This window comes from Mobula hypostoma, chromosome 28 (assembly GCF_963921235.1).
Source record: "Mobula hypostoma chromosome 28, sMobHyp1.1, whole genome shotgun sequence".
NCBI classification, from domain to species: domain Eukaryota; kingdom Metazoa; phylum Chordata; class Chondrichthyes; order Myliobatiformes; family Myliobatidae; genus Mobula; species Mobula hypostoma.
Genome location: NC_086124.1, coordinates 11,759,465 through 11,773,641, shown reverse-complemented (window position 1 = coordinate 11,773,641; position 14,177 = coordinate 11,759,465). Strand labels below are relative to the sequence as shown.

The 14,177-nt window shown below is 41.7% G+C and overlaps 1 protein-coding gene across 2 annotated transcripts in view; it reads right to left on the bottom strand.

The window, feature by feature from the left end:
• Window positions 1-14,177, bottom strand: part of LOC134338925 (eyes absent homolog 3-like) — a 73,823-nt gene that overhangs the window by 18,536 nt on the left and 41,110 nt on the right. For both annotated transcript variants that reach the window (XM_063035127.1, XM_063035125.1), the window contains exons 8-14: window positions 11,623-11,745; window positions 10,132-10,211; window positions 9,852-10,029; window positions 3,451-3,590; window positions 1,897-1,980; window positions 835-924; window positions 203-261 (exon numbers count right to left, since the gene is read on the bottom strand). In XM_063035127.1, coding sequence (XP_062891197.1) covers window positions 203-261; window positions 835-924; window positions 1,897-1,980; window positions 3,451-3,590; window positions 9,852-10,029; window positions 10,132-10,211; window positions 11,623-11,745 — 754 coding nt within the window. The remainder of the gene's footprint in view (window positions 1-202; window positions 262-834; window positions 925-1,896; window positions 1,981-3,450; window positions 3,591-9,851; window positions 10,030-10,131; window positions 10,212-11,622; window positions 11,746-14,177) is intronic.

Here is a 14,177-nt window from a genome sequence, read left to right as displayed (position 1 = left end):
CAGCATTTACAGGAGAGGCTGGACTTTTTACCTTTTGCATGTGAAGTAATGTAGTTCAGAATTTAAAAAAAAATTAAGTAGTGGAAAATGTTCAAAATCTAACTCAGTTATTAATCCTGTGTAGAAATTAATCTTGTGTAGTCATAAATAAGCAAACAAAACACTTTGAACTAAAATGCAAAAAAAAGTTTAAATGTATTACGTTAAATCTTGTCCGTTGTCATCAGCTGCAACGTCCTCCACATGAACTTGGTCACACTCCTATTGAATAAGCAAGATAAAGAGTGAATGTATCAAACTAAGGTGTCTAATTTTCACAATTTACTAAAAGCCTAACAAACCGACGAAATTTGACCTGAATTGATCACTAATTAAGACTTTTCTTGAATACAATATCCTTCCCCCAAATTCTGTTTTGATGCCAGTATAAAAGCAATCCATATCTGACTTCAAAACACTGAACAGGAGTGTAGAAACAAACACAAACTAAGTGGGGGAGGGTGGTTGGGGGTCAATGATCGTTCTGAATAATTGCCGTTCTTTTTTTTGGTGTCAGTGGGGTGGGTGGGTTTGCTGTTTCTCTTTGAATGACTTCTATGGTTTTCTTCGTTTCATGGCTACCTGGAGAAGATGAATCTCAGAGTTGTATACATACTTTGATAATAAATGAACCTTTGACCTTTAGAACATTAATTGGAATCTATCATTAACCAATTCCAATTGCAAAGAGAATAGAAGATCAAGGCATATTCAATCTCAAAGCAAAAAACAAAGAGACTGCAACACAAGTATTTCCGACACATTAATATTATGCGGTTATCCAATATCCATTACCTCTAAATCATTGAAGAATAAGTGAGTGTCAGCAAGATTGAAGATCATTTCCTCCATCCGCAACCCTAAGGTCAAAGCTGACGCAGGATCCTGTAAATTAACCAATAATATAAACTGGGATTACGTTTTAATAATAGTAATGTTAGCTCCTCTAGTTCTGGAAGGAGATTCTGAAATGAGTCAGGAAAGAAAAATTAAACTTTGTTTTTGATCAGTCTCCAGTTATCGTCGCTGCAAGATTCATATGGTATCAAACAAGGACAAGAGTGCTCTCGGCCACAAAGCTAGGGATCAAAAACACAGAAAAATTTACATATGGGAAATTACAATGTCTTATTGGGACTGTAGGTAAAGCATAACTGGAAAACAGGAGGTATTAATGAGATGTATTCCACAAGGTTGCAGCATCAACAGAACAGCATAGCACTGGAGCAGGTCTTTCGGCCCAGGATATTATGCCAAAATCACAAACACGGGAAAGTCTGCATAGGCTAGAAATCCAAAGCAACGCACATAAAAAGCTGGAGGGACTCAGGCCAGGGAGCATCTACGGAAAAGAGTAAACATTTGACGTTTCGGGCCGAGATCCTTCATCGGGACTGGAAAGGAAGGGGAGAAATCAGAGTAGGGAGGTGGGGGGAGGGGAGGAAGAAGTACAAAGTGGTAGATGATAGGTGAAACTGGGGAAGGGAGAAGGGCTGAAGTAGGGAGCTGGGAAGTTGATTGGAGAGAGAGAGATAAAGGGCTGGAGAAGGAGGAATCTGATAGGAGAGGACAGAAGACCATGGAAGAAAGGGAAGTGGGAGGAGCAGCAGACAAGAATGGGAAATGTTGAAGGGGAAAGCAATTACTGGAAGTAAATGCCTCCCCTCCCCCTACCTTCTGACATGTCCCCTTCCTTTCCAGTCCTGATGAAAGGTGTTGGCCTGAAATGTCGACTGTTTACTCCCTTCCACAGATGCAGCCTAGCCTGCTGAGTTCCTCCATTTTGTTTTAAGTGCTGATGTGACTGTAATTAACTGCTGAACCAGCTTCACACCACACAGCTTAGTCGTTTCCTACCTTTCCAAATCTTTGTGCGTACGACCCAGTTAGCAACGAATGAAAGACGATAATGGTTTCATCCAAATCCCAAACAAATACACGCTGCAAAAGAGTACATAAATAATTATATATTTTCCTATGTGCATCTGAGATAAGCTGCCATACTACAGTTTCTAAAGCTGTCTGTGTGAAATATCTATTATTCTGAAGACAGCAATTTTGTTAACACTCCTTACCATTACTCTTGATCACCATTATTCAATGTTAGAAATGGAAACAATTTCTGATCAAGTTTACAAATTCTGGTTTATGTCTTACTTTAGAATGTGACTCTTGCAGCACAATGCACTGCAAGGAAAAGCTACACTGGGACAACTCCTCCACTTCAGCTTCAACATAGAGACAGATCCAAACATCTATGTAGAAGACCCAGTAGTTGGGATTGTGTTAAAATGGAAGTAGCATGTTTCAGCTGAGCACATCTACATGAAATGCTGTCGCAGGAAAGCAGCATCCGTCAGAGATACACACCACCCAGGCCATGCTCTCTTATCGCTGCTGCCATCAGGAAGAAGAGACAAGACCCTCAGGACTTGCACCACCAGGTTCAAGAACAGTTACCACCCCTCAACCATCAGGCTCTTTAACAAAAGGGGATAGATAACTACACTCCCTTGCCTATCTATTGACATGTTTCCATAAGCAATAATCGCGCTTTATGAACATCGATCTCTTGAACTTCTAGTAATGCTCCCCCCGTCACCATTACCCATTTCCTTGTCTCCTTGCCTGTCCATTGCATCCCTCTGGTGCTCCTTCCACCCTTTCCTTTCTTTCGTGGCCTTCTGTCCTCTCCTATCGGACTCCCCTTTCTCCAGCCCTGTATCTCTTTCACCAATCAACTTCCCAGCTCTTTACTTCACCCCCTCCCCCTCTTCTGGTTTCACCCATCACCTTGTGTTTCCTTCCTCCCTCCCCTCTCCCACCTTTTAAATCTACTCCTCATCTTTTTTTCTGCAGTCCTACTGAAGGGCCTTGGCTCGAAAAGTTGACAGTACTATTTTCCATACATGCTATAGGTTCCTCCAGCATTTTCTCTGTGCACTTTAAGGACTCTTTATCCTGTTATTTCATGTGCTCATAATTTATTGCTCAGTTTGTTGTCTTCTATGCTCTTGCTCCTTCATTGATCCTGTTTATAGTTACTATTCTACAGATTTGATGAGTATGCCCACAGGAAAGTGAATCTTAGGGTTGTACGTGGTGACATACATGTACTTTGATGATAAAATTTACTTTGAACTTTGAATTTCATCCAGCCCCTGCCACTTGTGGGTGACCTTATGCTAAACTGTACCCAATGTTGCAATACAACTTTCTCTCGGCCTCTCAGCTCCCAAACTGGTAAATCTGCTTACTGAAGCAAGCTCATCAGGAAACAACTGCTTATCTTTCCTCTAAGAGTTTTGCTTCTTATGAAATTATTTTAGTTCCCCAAAAATAGTTGGCTTGCCACTATTAGCATCTCCAGCTCCCTTTCTCTTCAAAAGGTTAGTGAAAAGCTGGACTTACCTCCAGTTTATTATCAGGTGGTGGGGATGAACAACTTTTCTTTCCTTTCCCCCGGGACTTTCCGCTTGGATTTTTTTGGGATTGTTCCTTAAGCTCCTTTATTACTGTGGTTGACAGAGTTTGCTCTGCAGCAGAAACTCCTGAAGAATAATCAATGTTAAATGACAATATCTTTAAACAAATACAAGTCCTTCAAGTCTGCCAATTTTAATTTTATACTAGTGTAAAATCCTGGTTGTTGGCTTTCAAAGCTCTCCTGCATTTTTTTTTAATACCAGCTTTACTCAGTCCTGTTCAAAGCTAAGCATTTGTAAAAAATAATTGGATTGGTTTTCCATAAATGTAGAAGACCATAAGATACAGGAGCAGAAGTAGGCCGTTTGGCCCTTCTAGTCTGGTCCACCATTTTGTCATGGCTGATCCAATTTTCCTCTTAGTCCCAATCTCCTGCCTCACCCACCCCCCTGGTATCCCTTCATGCCCTGACTAATCAAGAATCTATTGACCTCTGCCTTAAATATACTTAAAGACTTGGCATCTACAGCTGCCTGTGGCAATTAATTCTCTCCACATCCACCCTATCAAGGAAGGGTGCCTGGACTGCTGCGTTCACCAGCAACTTTTATGTGTGTTGCTTGAAATTCCAGCATCTGCAGATTTCCTCGTGTTTGCCTTTCACCATTCGATAGGTTTCAATGAGTTCACTCCTCATTCTTCTGAATTCCAGAGAATACAGCCCCAGAGCCATCAGACACTCTTTATATGATAAGCCATTCGATTCTGGAAGCATTTTTGTGAACCTCCTTAGAACCCTCTCCAGTTTCAGTACATCCTTTCTACGATAAGGGTCCCAAACCTGCTCACAATACTCCATGAGGCCTCACCAGTGCTTTATAAAGTCTCAACACTACATTTTTGCTTTTATATTTTACCCCAGTAAAAAATGCCATACCATCCGCAAAACAACAACAAATCATTTAATAGAACATAGAACATTACAGCAGAGTCCAGACCCTTCAGCCCACAATGTTGTGCCGACCCTCTAACCTACTCCAAGTTCAATCTAACCCTTCCCTCTTACATAAACCTTCATTTTGCTATCATCCATGTGCCCTTCGAGGAGTTTCTTATCACAACAAATGTGCAACATTAATTTGTAATCTCACTGAAACATAGAAAACTCTCCTGCAGCATGACAGAGAAACCTTGACTGTAATCATGCAAGATTACATTTGGCTTATTTATAGGGGAGATTTTATACATATTAATACAATGCTGTAAACCTGGAGACTGTTTTGAGGAAGTTACTAGTCAATGGTCTGATAAATCTCATTGCATTCACATCTGCAAAAATAATTGTAATGTTCTTGATCCAGCAAAAAGGATTATGGAATTCTATTTTTACTATAAGCCCTATCCGTCATGACAAAATAGTCAAACTGTTCAATATAAAAGTTTAATGACATTAATCCTGTGAAAAATAGATACTTGCATGGAAATACATTCTCTCAGGTTTGATTACCTTGGAACTGTAAATTTTAACCATGAAAATAGCATGCCTTTCAAAGCCTCAGCATGAAAGAAACCAAGATCATCTTCACTATTTGGATTTTTCCCGGGTGGAATATGAAAAGAGACTGTAAGATCATAAGACTCAGGAGCAGAATTAGGCCATTCAGCCCATTGAGTCTGCTCTGTCATTTCATCATGGCTGATCTCAGATCCCATCCAACCCCATACACCTGCCTTCTCACCATATCCCTTGATTCCCTGACCAATCAGGAATCTACCAACTTCTGCTTTAAATATACACACAAACTTGGTCTCCACTGCAGTCTGCGGCAGAGCATTCCACAGATTCACCACTCTTTGGCTAAAAAAAATCCCTCCTTACTTCTATTCTAAAAGGTCATCCCTTGATTTTGAGGCTGTGCCCTCTAGTTCTGGATACCCCACCAGAGGAAACATCCTCTCCTCATCCACCTTATCCAGTCCTTTCAACATTTGGTAGGTTTCAATGAGATCCCCTGCATTCTTCTAAATTCCAGTGAGGACAGGCCCAAAGTTGCCAAACTCTCCTCATATGTTAACCCCTTCATTCCCAGAATCATCCTTGTGAACCTCCTCTCCAATGAGGAGCTCTTTCTGATAAGATTAGATTCAACTTTATTGTCATTGTGCCAAGTACAGATACAAAGCCAATGAAATGCAGTTAGCATCTGACCAGAAATGCAAAGAATAGTACTGTGAATAAAAAGTAAGTGCTACAGCACACAAATATAAAAGTACTGAGACAGTACAATATGGATGCAATACTGCTTAGCGCAGTGATGTGAGGTTCAGCAGGGTCACAGCCTCAGGGAAGAAGCTCTTCCTGTGCCTGCTGGTGCGGGAGCAGAGGCTCTTGTAGTGCCTACTGGATGGAAGGAGAGTTAAAAAGTCCATGGTTAGGGTGAGATGCATCCCTGATAATGCTTTTCACCCTGCCCAGGCAGTGTTTATGGTAGATGTTCTCAATGGTGGGCAATTGGGTGCCAATAATCTGCTGGGCAGTTTTCACCACTCGCTGGAGTGCTCTGTGGTCCGATACGGGACAATTGCCATACCACACTGAGATGCAGTTGGTGAGTATGCTCTCAATGGTACAGCAGTAAAATTCCGTCAGTATCCTGGGACAGAGGTGAGCTTTCTTGATGCTCCGCAGGAATTAAAGGCGCTGTTACACCTTTTTGATCAGGATGGAGAAGGGGCCCAAAACTGTTGACAATATGCCAAGTGTGGTCTGACCAGTGTCTTATAAAGCTTCAGTATTAGCTCCTTGCTTTTATATTCTATTCTCCTTGAAATAAAAGCCAACATTGCATTTGCCATCAAGAGTTGATACGAACATGGGCAGAATAAAATGGGATTAGTGCATAATGGTTGCCAAGGACTCTGAAGGGCCTGTTTCCATGCTGACTGACTCCAAATATGGAAAAACTACCACTTTCTACAAGTCAAAAAGCTTAAAAGCCCTCACAAAAATAAAACTGATATTGGTACCCGGAAGAATCCAAATAGTGAAGGTGATTTTTGTTTCTTTCGTGCTGAGGCTTTATAAGGCATTGGTCAGATCACATTTGGAGTATTGTGAGTGGTTTTAGAACTCATATCTAAGAAAGGATGTGCTGAAAGGATAAGGGCCCAGAAGAGGTTTATGAGAATGATCCTGAGAATGAAAGGGTTAACGTATGAGACAACCCATACGTTGGGAAACAAAGGTTCTGAACTTAAAGGTAACTTTGAAGGTATGAGACGTGAATTAGCTAAGATAGACTGGCAAATGACACTTAAAGGATTGACGGTGGATATGCAATGGCAAGCATTTAAAGGTTGCATAGATGAACTACAACAATTGTTCATCCCAGTTTGGCAAAAGAATAAATCAAGGAAGGTAGTGCACCCGTGGCTGACAAGAGAAATTAGGGATAGTATCAATTCCAAAGAAGTAGCATACAAATTAGCCAGAGAAAGTGGCTCACCTGAAGACTGGGAGAAATTCAGAGTTCAGCAGAGGAGGACAAAGGGCTTAATTAGGAAGGGGAAAAAAGATTATGAGAGAAAACTGGCAGGGAACATAAAAACGGACTGTAAAAGCTTTTATAGATATGTAAAAAGGAAAAGACTGGTAAAGACAAATGTAGGTCCACTGCAGACAGAAACAGGTGAATTGATTATGGGGAGCAAGGACATGGCAGACCAATTGAATAATTACTTTGGTTCTGTCTTCACTAAGGAGGACATAAATAATCTTCCAGTAATAGTAGGGGACAGAGGGTCCAGTGGGATGGAGGAACTGAGTGAAATACATGTTAGTAGGGAAGTGGTGTTAGGTAAATTGAAGGGATTGAAGGCAGATAAATCCCCAGGGCCAGATGGTCTGCATCCTAGAGTGCTTAAGGAAGTAGCCCAAGAAATAGTGGATGCATTAGTGATAATTTTTCAAAACTCGTTAGATTCTGGACTAGTTCCTGAGGATTGGAGGGTGGCTAATGTAACTCCACTTTTTAAAAAAGGAGGGAGAGAGAAACCGGGGAATTATAGACCGGTTAGCCTAACGTCGGTGGTGGGGAAACTGCTGGAGTCAGTTATCGAGGATGTGATAACAGCACATTTGGAAAGCGGTGAAATGATCGGACAAAGTCAGCATGGATTTGTGAAAGGAAAATCATGTCTGACGAATCTCATAGAATTTTTTGAGGATGTAACTAGTAGAGTGGATAGGGGAGAACCAGTGGATGTGGTATATTTGGATTTTCAAAAGGCTTTTGACAAGGTCCCACACAGGAGATTAGTGTGCAAACTTAAAGCACACGGTATTGGGGGTAAGGTATGGTGTGGGTGGAGAATTGGTTAGCAGACAGGAAGCAAAGAGTGGGAATAAACGGGACCTTTTCAGAATGGCAGGCGGTGACTAGTGGGGTACCGCAAGGCTCAGTGCTGGGACCCCAGTTGTTTACAATATATATTAATGACTTGGATGAGGGAATTAAATGCAGCATCTCCAAGTTTGCGGATGACACGAAGCTGGGTGGCAGTGTTAGCAGTGAGGAGGATGCTAAGAGGATGCAGGGTGACTTGGATAGGTTGGGTGAGTGGGCAAATTCATGGCAGATGCAATTTAATGTGGATAAATGTGAAGTTATCCACTTTGGTGGCAAAAATAGGAAAACAGATTATTATCTGAATAGTGGCCGATTAGGAAAAGGGGAGGTGCGACGAGACCTGGGTGTCATTATACACCAGTCATTGAAAGTGGGCATGCAGGTACAGCAGGCGGTGAAAAAGGCGAACGGTATGCTGGCATTTATAGCGAGACGATTCGAGTACAGGAGCAGGGAGGTACTACTGCAGTTGTACAAGGCCTTGGTGAGACCACACCTAGAGTATTGTGTGCAGTTTTGGTCCCCTAATCTGAGGAAAGACATCCTTGCCATAGAGGGAGTACAAAGAAGGTTCACCAGATTGATTCCTGGGATGGCAGGACTTTCATATGAAGAAAGACTGGATGAATTGGGCTTGTACTCGTTGGAATTTAGAAGATTGAGGGGGGATCTGATTGAAACGTATAGATCCTAAAGGGATTGGACAGGCTAGATGCAGGAAGATTGTTCCCGATGTTGGGGAAGTCCAGAACGAGGGGCCACAGTTTGAGGATAGAGGGGAAGCCTTTTAGGACCGAGATTAGGAAAAACTTCTTCACACAGAGAGTGGTGAATCTGTGGAATTCTCTGCCACAGGAAACAGTTGAGGCCAGTTCATTGGCTATATTTAAGAGGGAGTTAGATATGGCCCTTGTGGCTACGGGGGTCAGGGGGTATGGAGGGAAGGCTGGGGCGGGGTTCTGAGTTGGAGGATCAGCCACGATCATAATAAATGGCGGTGCAGGCTCGAAGGGCCGAATGGCCTACTCCTGCACCTATTTTCTATGTTTCTATGAGGAACGTTTGATGACTCTGGGCCTGTACTCACTGGAGTTTAGAAGAACGGGGGGCGGGGGGGGGGGATCCTCGTTGAAACTTACCAAATATTGAAAGGTCTAGATAAAGCTGACAGCGGAGAGGAAGTTTCCATTAGTGGGAGAGTCTGGGACCAGAGAGTACAACCACAGAATTCCTCACATCCCTTTAGAACAGAGATGACAAGGAATTTTTTAGCCATAGGGTGGTGAATTGGTGAATCTGTGGAATTCACTTCAACATACATATGGCTGTGGAGGCCAAGTGATTGGGTATATTTAAAGTGGAGGTTGATGGGTGTTTATTTAGTAAGGGCATCAAAAGTTATGGAGAGAAGACCGGAGAATGGGGTTGAGAGGGATAATAAATCAGCCATGATTGAATGGCGGAGCAGACTCAATGGGCTGAATGGCCCAATTCTATTCGTATGTCTTATGGTCTTAAAACTGTTCAAACTTCAGTTCGGACTAGGCAAAACTTCAGTAAGGACTAACTTCAAAGATGCTTCCATGTACTCATAGGCTTCAGTAGGAAGAAGATTGCTAAATGTAATGAAAATTGCTATTTTTTATGCATCTTATATAGGAGCAGAATTACGCTGTTTGGCCCATCGAGTCTGCTCTGGCATTTCATCGTGGCTGATCCATTTTCCCTCTCAACCCCAATCTCCTTAACTGCAACCTTTAAGTTTTTTTGGGAGGAATAAAGGCTGTTTTTTTAAAATCTTAGTTAATTTGAAGTTAGTCCAAGGTTGAACATCCTACCTCCCCAGACCTTGAAATGTTGAAAGTTAAGTTTGCCAAGGAATTTTACGCAGAGGGCACATTAAATGTAAAGGAATATAGCTGCAGATTAGTACTGTAGACATTAATCTTTTTGAAAAGAATGATATTATGATATTACCCGATTGAAAATTCTCATCTTTGGAATTAGAAACGGCTGCTTCTGTTTTTTGCAGTTGGTAGGTGACAGTTGTGGTGCTGGCAGGTTGAGGGTTTGAAGTCACGGTCGACGCATAATTTGAACTCTGAAAATATGGCACATATTGGTTTTGCCCAAGCGATGTGTAGGAATGATACTCCTAGGTAAATGAAAACAAAGAGAGGCAATTTTTTGTTTTGTTTTTAGCGTAGCTCAAGATAAAATTCCGAAACTAAAACTGGAACAAGAAGACATGGTGTACCTGATTAGAACTGCTGGGAGTTGCTACATTGGCAACAACAGTGCCACCAGAATAAATACTAGTTCTTGGGAATCCTGCACCTGATGGAAAGGAAAATTAAAGCAACTTCAAACACAGACGTGCTACAGTAAAACTGATAATCGGCTATCTGTTATTCAGAAATTCAGAAGGTATTCGCTCAGCAAGTGATGTGTCCTGTGCTCCTTTTCACTCAACAGAGCCCATTCCCACACTGCCTTTCAACTTCCAAGTTGCTGGTGAACGCAGCAGGCCAGGCAGCATCTCTAGGAAGAGGTACAGTGGACGTTTCAGGCCGAGACCCTTCGTCAGGGTCTCGGCCTGAAACGTCGACTGTACCTCTTCCTAGAGATGCTGCCTGGCCTGCTGTGTTCACTAGCAACTTTTATGTGTGTTGCTTGAATTTCCAGCATCTGCAGAATTCCTGTTGTCTGCCTTTCAACTTAGCCAATTGATTTAAAAATAGCAGATTCAAGGAGCGTTGATATCTAATTAGTTCTTTTCCGCTTTCCGCGCCTTGTAGTGCATCGAGTGGCACCTTGTGATTTTCCTTAGCATTTGTCTGTTTTTACGAGGCCAAGTTGCTAGCTTAACATTCAACCTAGCACGGATGGAAAGCATGCAAGGAGCCGTCTGGATTCGAACCCTGGGCCATTTGCCTCAAAGTCTGGTGCTGATGCCTCTACACCACCAGCCAGTTATAATATCTAATAGTCTGGAACATCTGCAACCCAGCACAGCCAATATCATGAGCATGCCAGATTAGTAGGTCTTTACTGTGCACGGTATCTTATAGATTTAAAGACTATTACAATAAAACTCTGATAGCTCAGTATACTGATTTTTTTCAGAAATCCTGATGGTTTAGCATCTGGCTCACTTATGGGTCTGGATGGATTCAGGGTTGCAGCTGGGGACACCTGGATTAGAAACATGGCAGGTTTGAAGCTGGAAACGATACCCTGGAGTGCTTGCCTGTTTCAGCTGACAAACTGAAAACAGGCAAGCAGAAGCATACAGGACTGTGTTTTCTACTAGATTTCATCTCACTGGTTCACGAGAAAATTCATTACATTATTGTACAATATGTGAATTCTTTTGTAGTATCATTAAGAGTAACATCAAATAGCCTGGAAAATACTTATGTCTGTTTCCATCAAAGTGTGATGATCAATTTTACTGTAATTAATCAGAAATATTACTAACATTTAGAACCTTTTACACAGTAAAAATGCCTAAATTGTGAAACATGGTAGCATACACATTTACTGTACATAATCCTTTTATGCAGAGACTTTAGGCATAATACCATTGTTAATGCAGAGTCAGAACATTCATGGTGCAAGTTGGCAGTGGATTGGGGAAGTATAGAATCACACGTTAAATGCTATTGAAGAGTCTACCAAATGCGTCGTTACAGCAGAGAGATGTGGAAAGACATAATTAATAACAAGGTAAGCTTTGTACTTCTACCTTGAACAGGGTATGTATAGTATGCTGGACTGGTTTGGTCTGAGCTAAATCCTGTACTGTAACTGAGGTATCCAGGGTGACTGTGTGATCCATCTTCTGTCTTCACACCAGGCCACAATGCATCTAAGATTAAAATAATTAACACAAATATGCATTACACACTTAACCACTTCACAAAATAAAAGACAAATTGAAGAGATGTTGGTATAAATATTCAAGGCCTAAGCTAAATTATGGAGGCTTTATAACATTAATGAGAGAATTTCAGCCTTCTTGATTGCACACCATTCCTACTACAGTATATCAAAAAATCATAGTCTGTACCTAAACCAAACATATCGAAGTGTTTGCAAAAAAGGCATGACAGTGGCTATATTTCATCAGGAGTTTGAGGAGATTTGGTATGGCACCAAAAACACTCGCTGTACTGTGGAGATCACTCTAACTGGTTGCACCAGAGTCCAGTATGGTGGCGGCGGGGGATACTGCACAGGATCGAAAAAAGCTGCAGAGAGTTGTAAACTTAATCAGCTCTACCATGGGTGCTAACCTCCATAGCATCCAGGACATCTTCAAGGAATAATGCCTCAAAAAGACAGCGTCCTTCATTAAGAACCTCCATTACCCAGGACGTGGCCTCTGCTCATTGCTACCATCAGGAAGGAGGTTCAGAGACCTGAAGTCAACAATTCAGGTACAGCTTCTTCCATTCTGCCATCCAATTTCCGAATGGATAATGAACCCATGAACATTACCTCACTGTTTTTTATTTCTATTTTTCCTGTGCGTGTGTGTACACACACACACACACACTTACTGTAATTCAGTTTTTTTCTATTATTACGCTCTGCATTGTACTGCTGCCGCAAAGTTAACAAATCTCACGACGTATGACGGTGATACTAAAACTGATTCTGATCTACTTAAAACACAATTCAATCTGAAGTTAATGATTTTCCAGCTCGAAACTGTTACTAGGGCTTACCAAACAGTCCAGATAAAGGCTATCAACCCAAAACATCAACTGCCCATTTCCCTCCATAGAGGCTGCCTGAACTGTTGAGTTCCCCCAGCATTTTGTGTGTTAGTGTGGTTGGACTTTCAGAAGCTCTTTGTTAAGCAGCCGTATAAGAGTTTATCAAATAAAATCACAATGTGCAATAATGGGGGTAGTATACCGGCCTAGATCAAAGATCAGTCAACAATAAAACACACCTCATTTTCAGGTTGGGAGGCTATGACCAAAATGGTGCCTCTGGGGTTATGAGCAGCTGGGGCCCCAGAGCGAACCCTTATCAATAACGTGGATGAAAGAAACTTAGTATAACAGATCCAAATTTGTCAGTGATACCGAAGGAGATGGCAATTGGGCTGTTGATACTTCAGGGAGCTACAGACTTAGGATATGGTGGTAGATAGAATACAGTGCAGGAAAAAAGTCACTTTGACAGGAAAATTGAAAGGTATAGTATTTTTTAAATGGCAAGCCGCCAAAACGTGTTGGTGTTCAGAGGGGCCTTTGTGATTGTGTGCTCGAATTATAAAATTAACACGAAGACAAAACAAGAAGCCCTTGTTGTAAGCTGACTTGAATGGCAGAATACAGATGCCTTGCTTGTCATTACATACAGTCTTGGTGAAGTTGCACCCATAATACTGTGTAGACGGCTTGTCCTTTGTCTTAAAACAGTTTCATCATCGTTATGTGCCTTGTTGTACGATTCGGGCGATCTTGGTCTTTCCATGACCATGATTGCTCTTGGCAAATTTCTCCTACAGAAGTGGTTTGCCATCGCCTTCTTCTGGGCAGTTATTTTACAAGACAGGTGACCCCAGCCATTATCAATACTCAATAAACCAGCCTACCAGATTGACTCCTGCAATGCAGTCAGAGGTGTAATAGAATGAACCCATTTAGAGCAAAGAAGAATGAGTGGATGACAAACCTGTTCCACCCAGAGGATAGTAAACCTTTGAAACTCACTACACAAGAAAACTGCGGAAATTCAATTACCAAATATCGTCCAGCCTACCAGATTTACCACAGTTTTATTTGTGATAACCTGGGACTCAGGAGATACAAGCTCAGTGCATGAAAAATGCCACTGAGTTAGTAGATCATCCATGAATATATTTTGAAAGGTGGAAAAATACAAGAAGCTGAACGATCTACTTCTGATTCAATCTCCTCAATTCCCTTCAAATGGCTTTCACATCCTTCCAAATATATTTTAAAAAATTTTATTGACATAGGGAGTGCCGAATAGGCCCTTCTGGCCCTTCGAACCATGCCACCCAGCAACCCCCGATTTAATTCTAGCCCAGGGGTCTGCAACCCCTTTGGCTCTGTGGGCCGGATCGCGTATTAATGAGTGGACAGTGAGCCAGATAAATGCCATAAAAAACTTGATATATGGGAATTATCCGTTTAAATACATCTAGTTATGTTTTGCCTCAAATTAATGAATAAAGCATGCTAGAAAATCATTTGTGCTTAAGGTTGCCTACCCCTGTTTCAGCCTAATCACAGGACAATTTACAACAACCAATTGCGG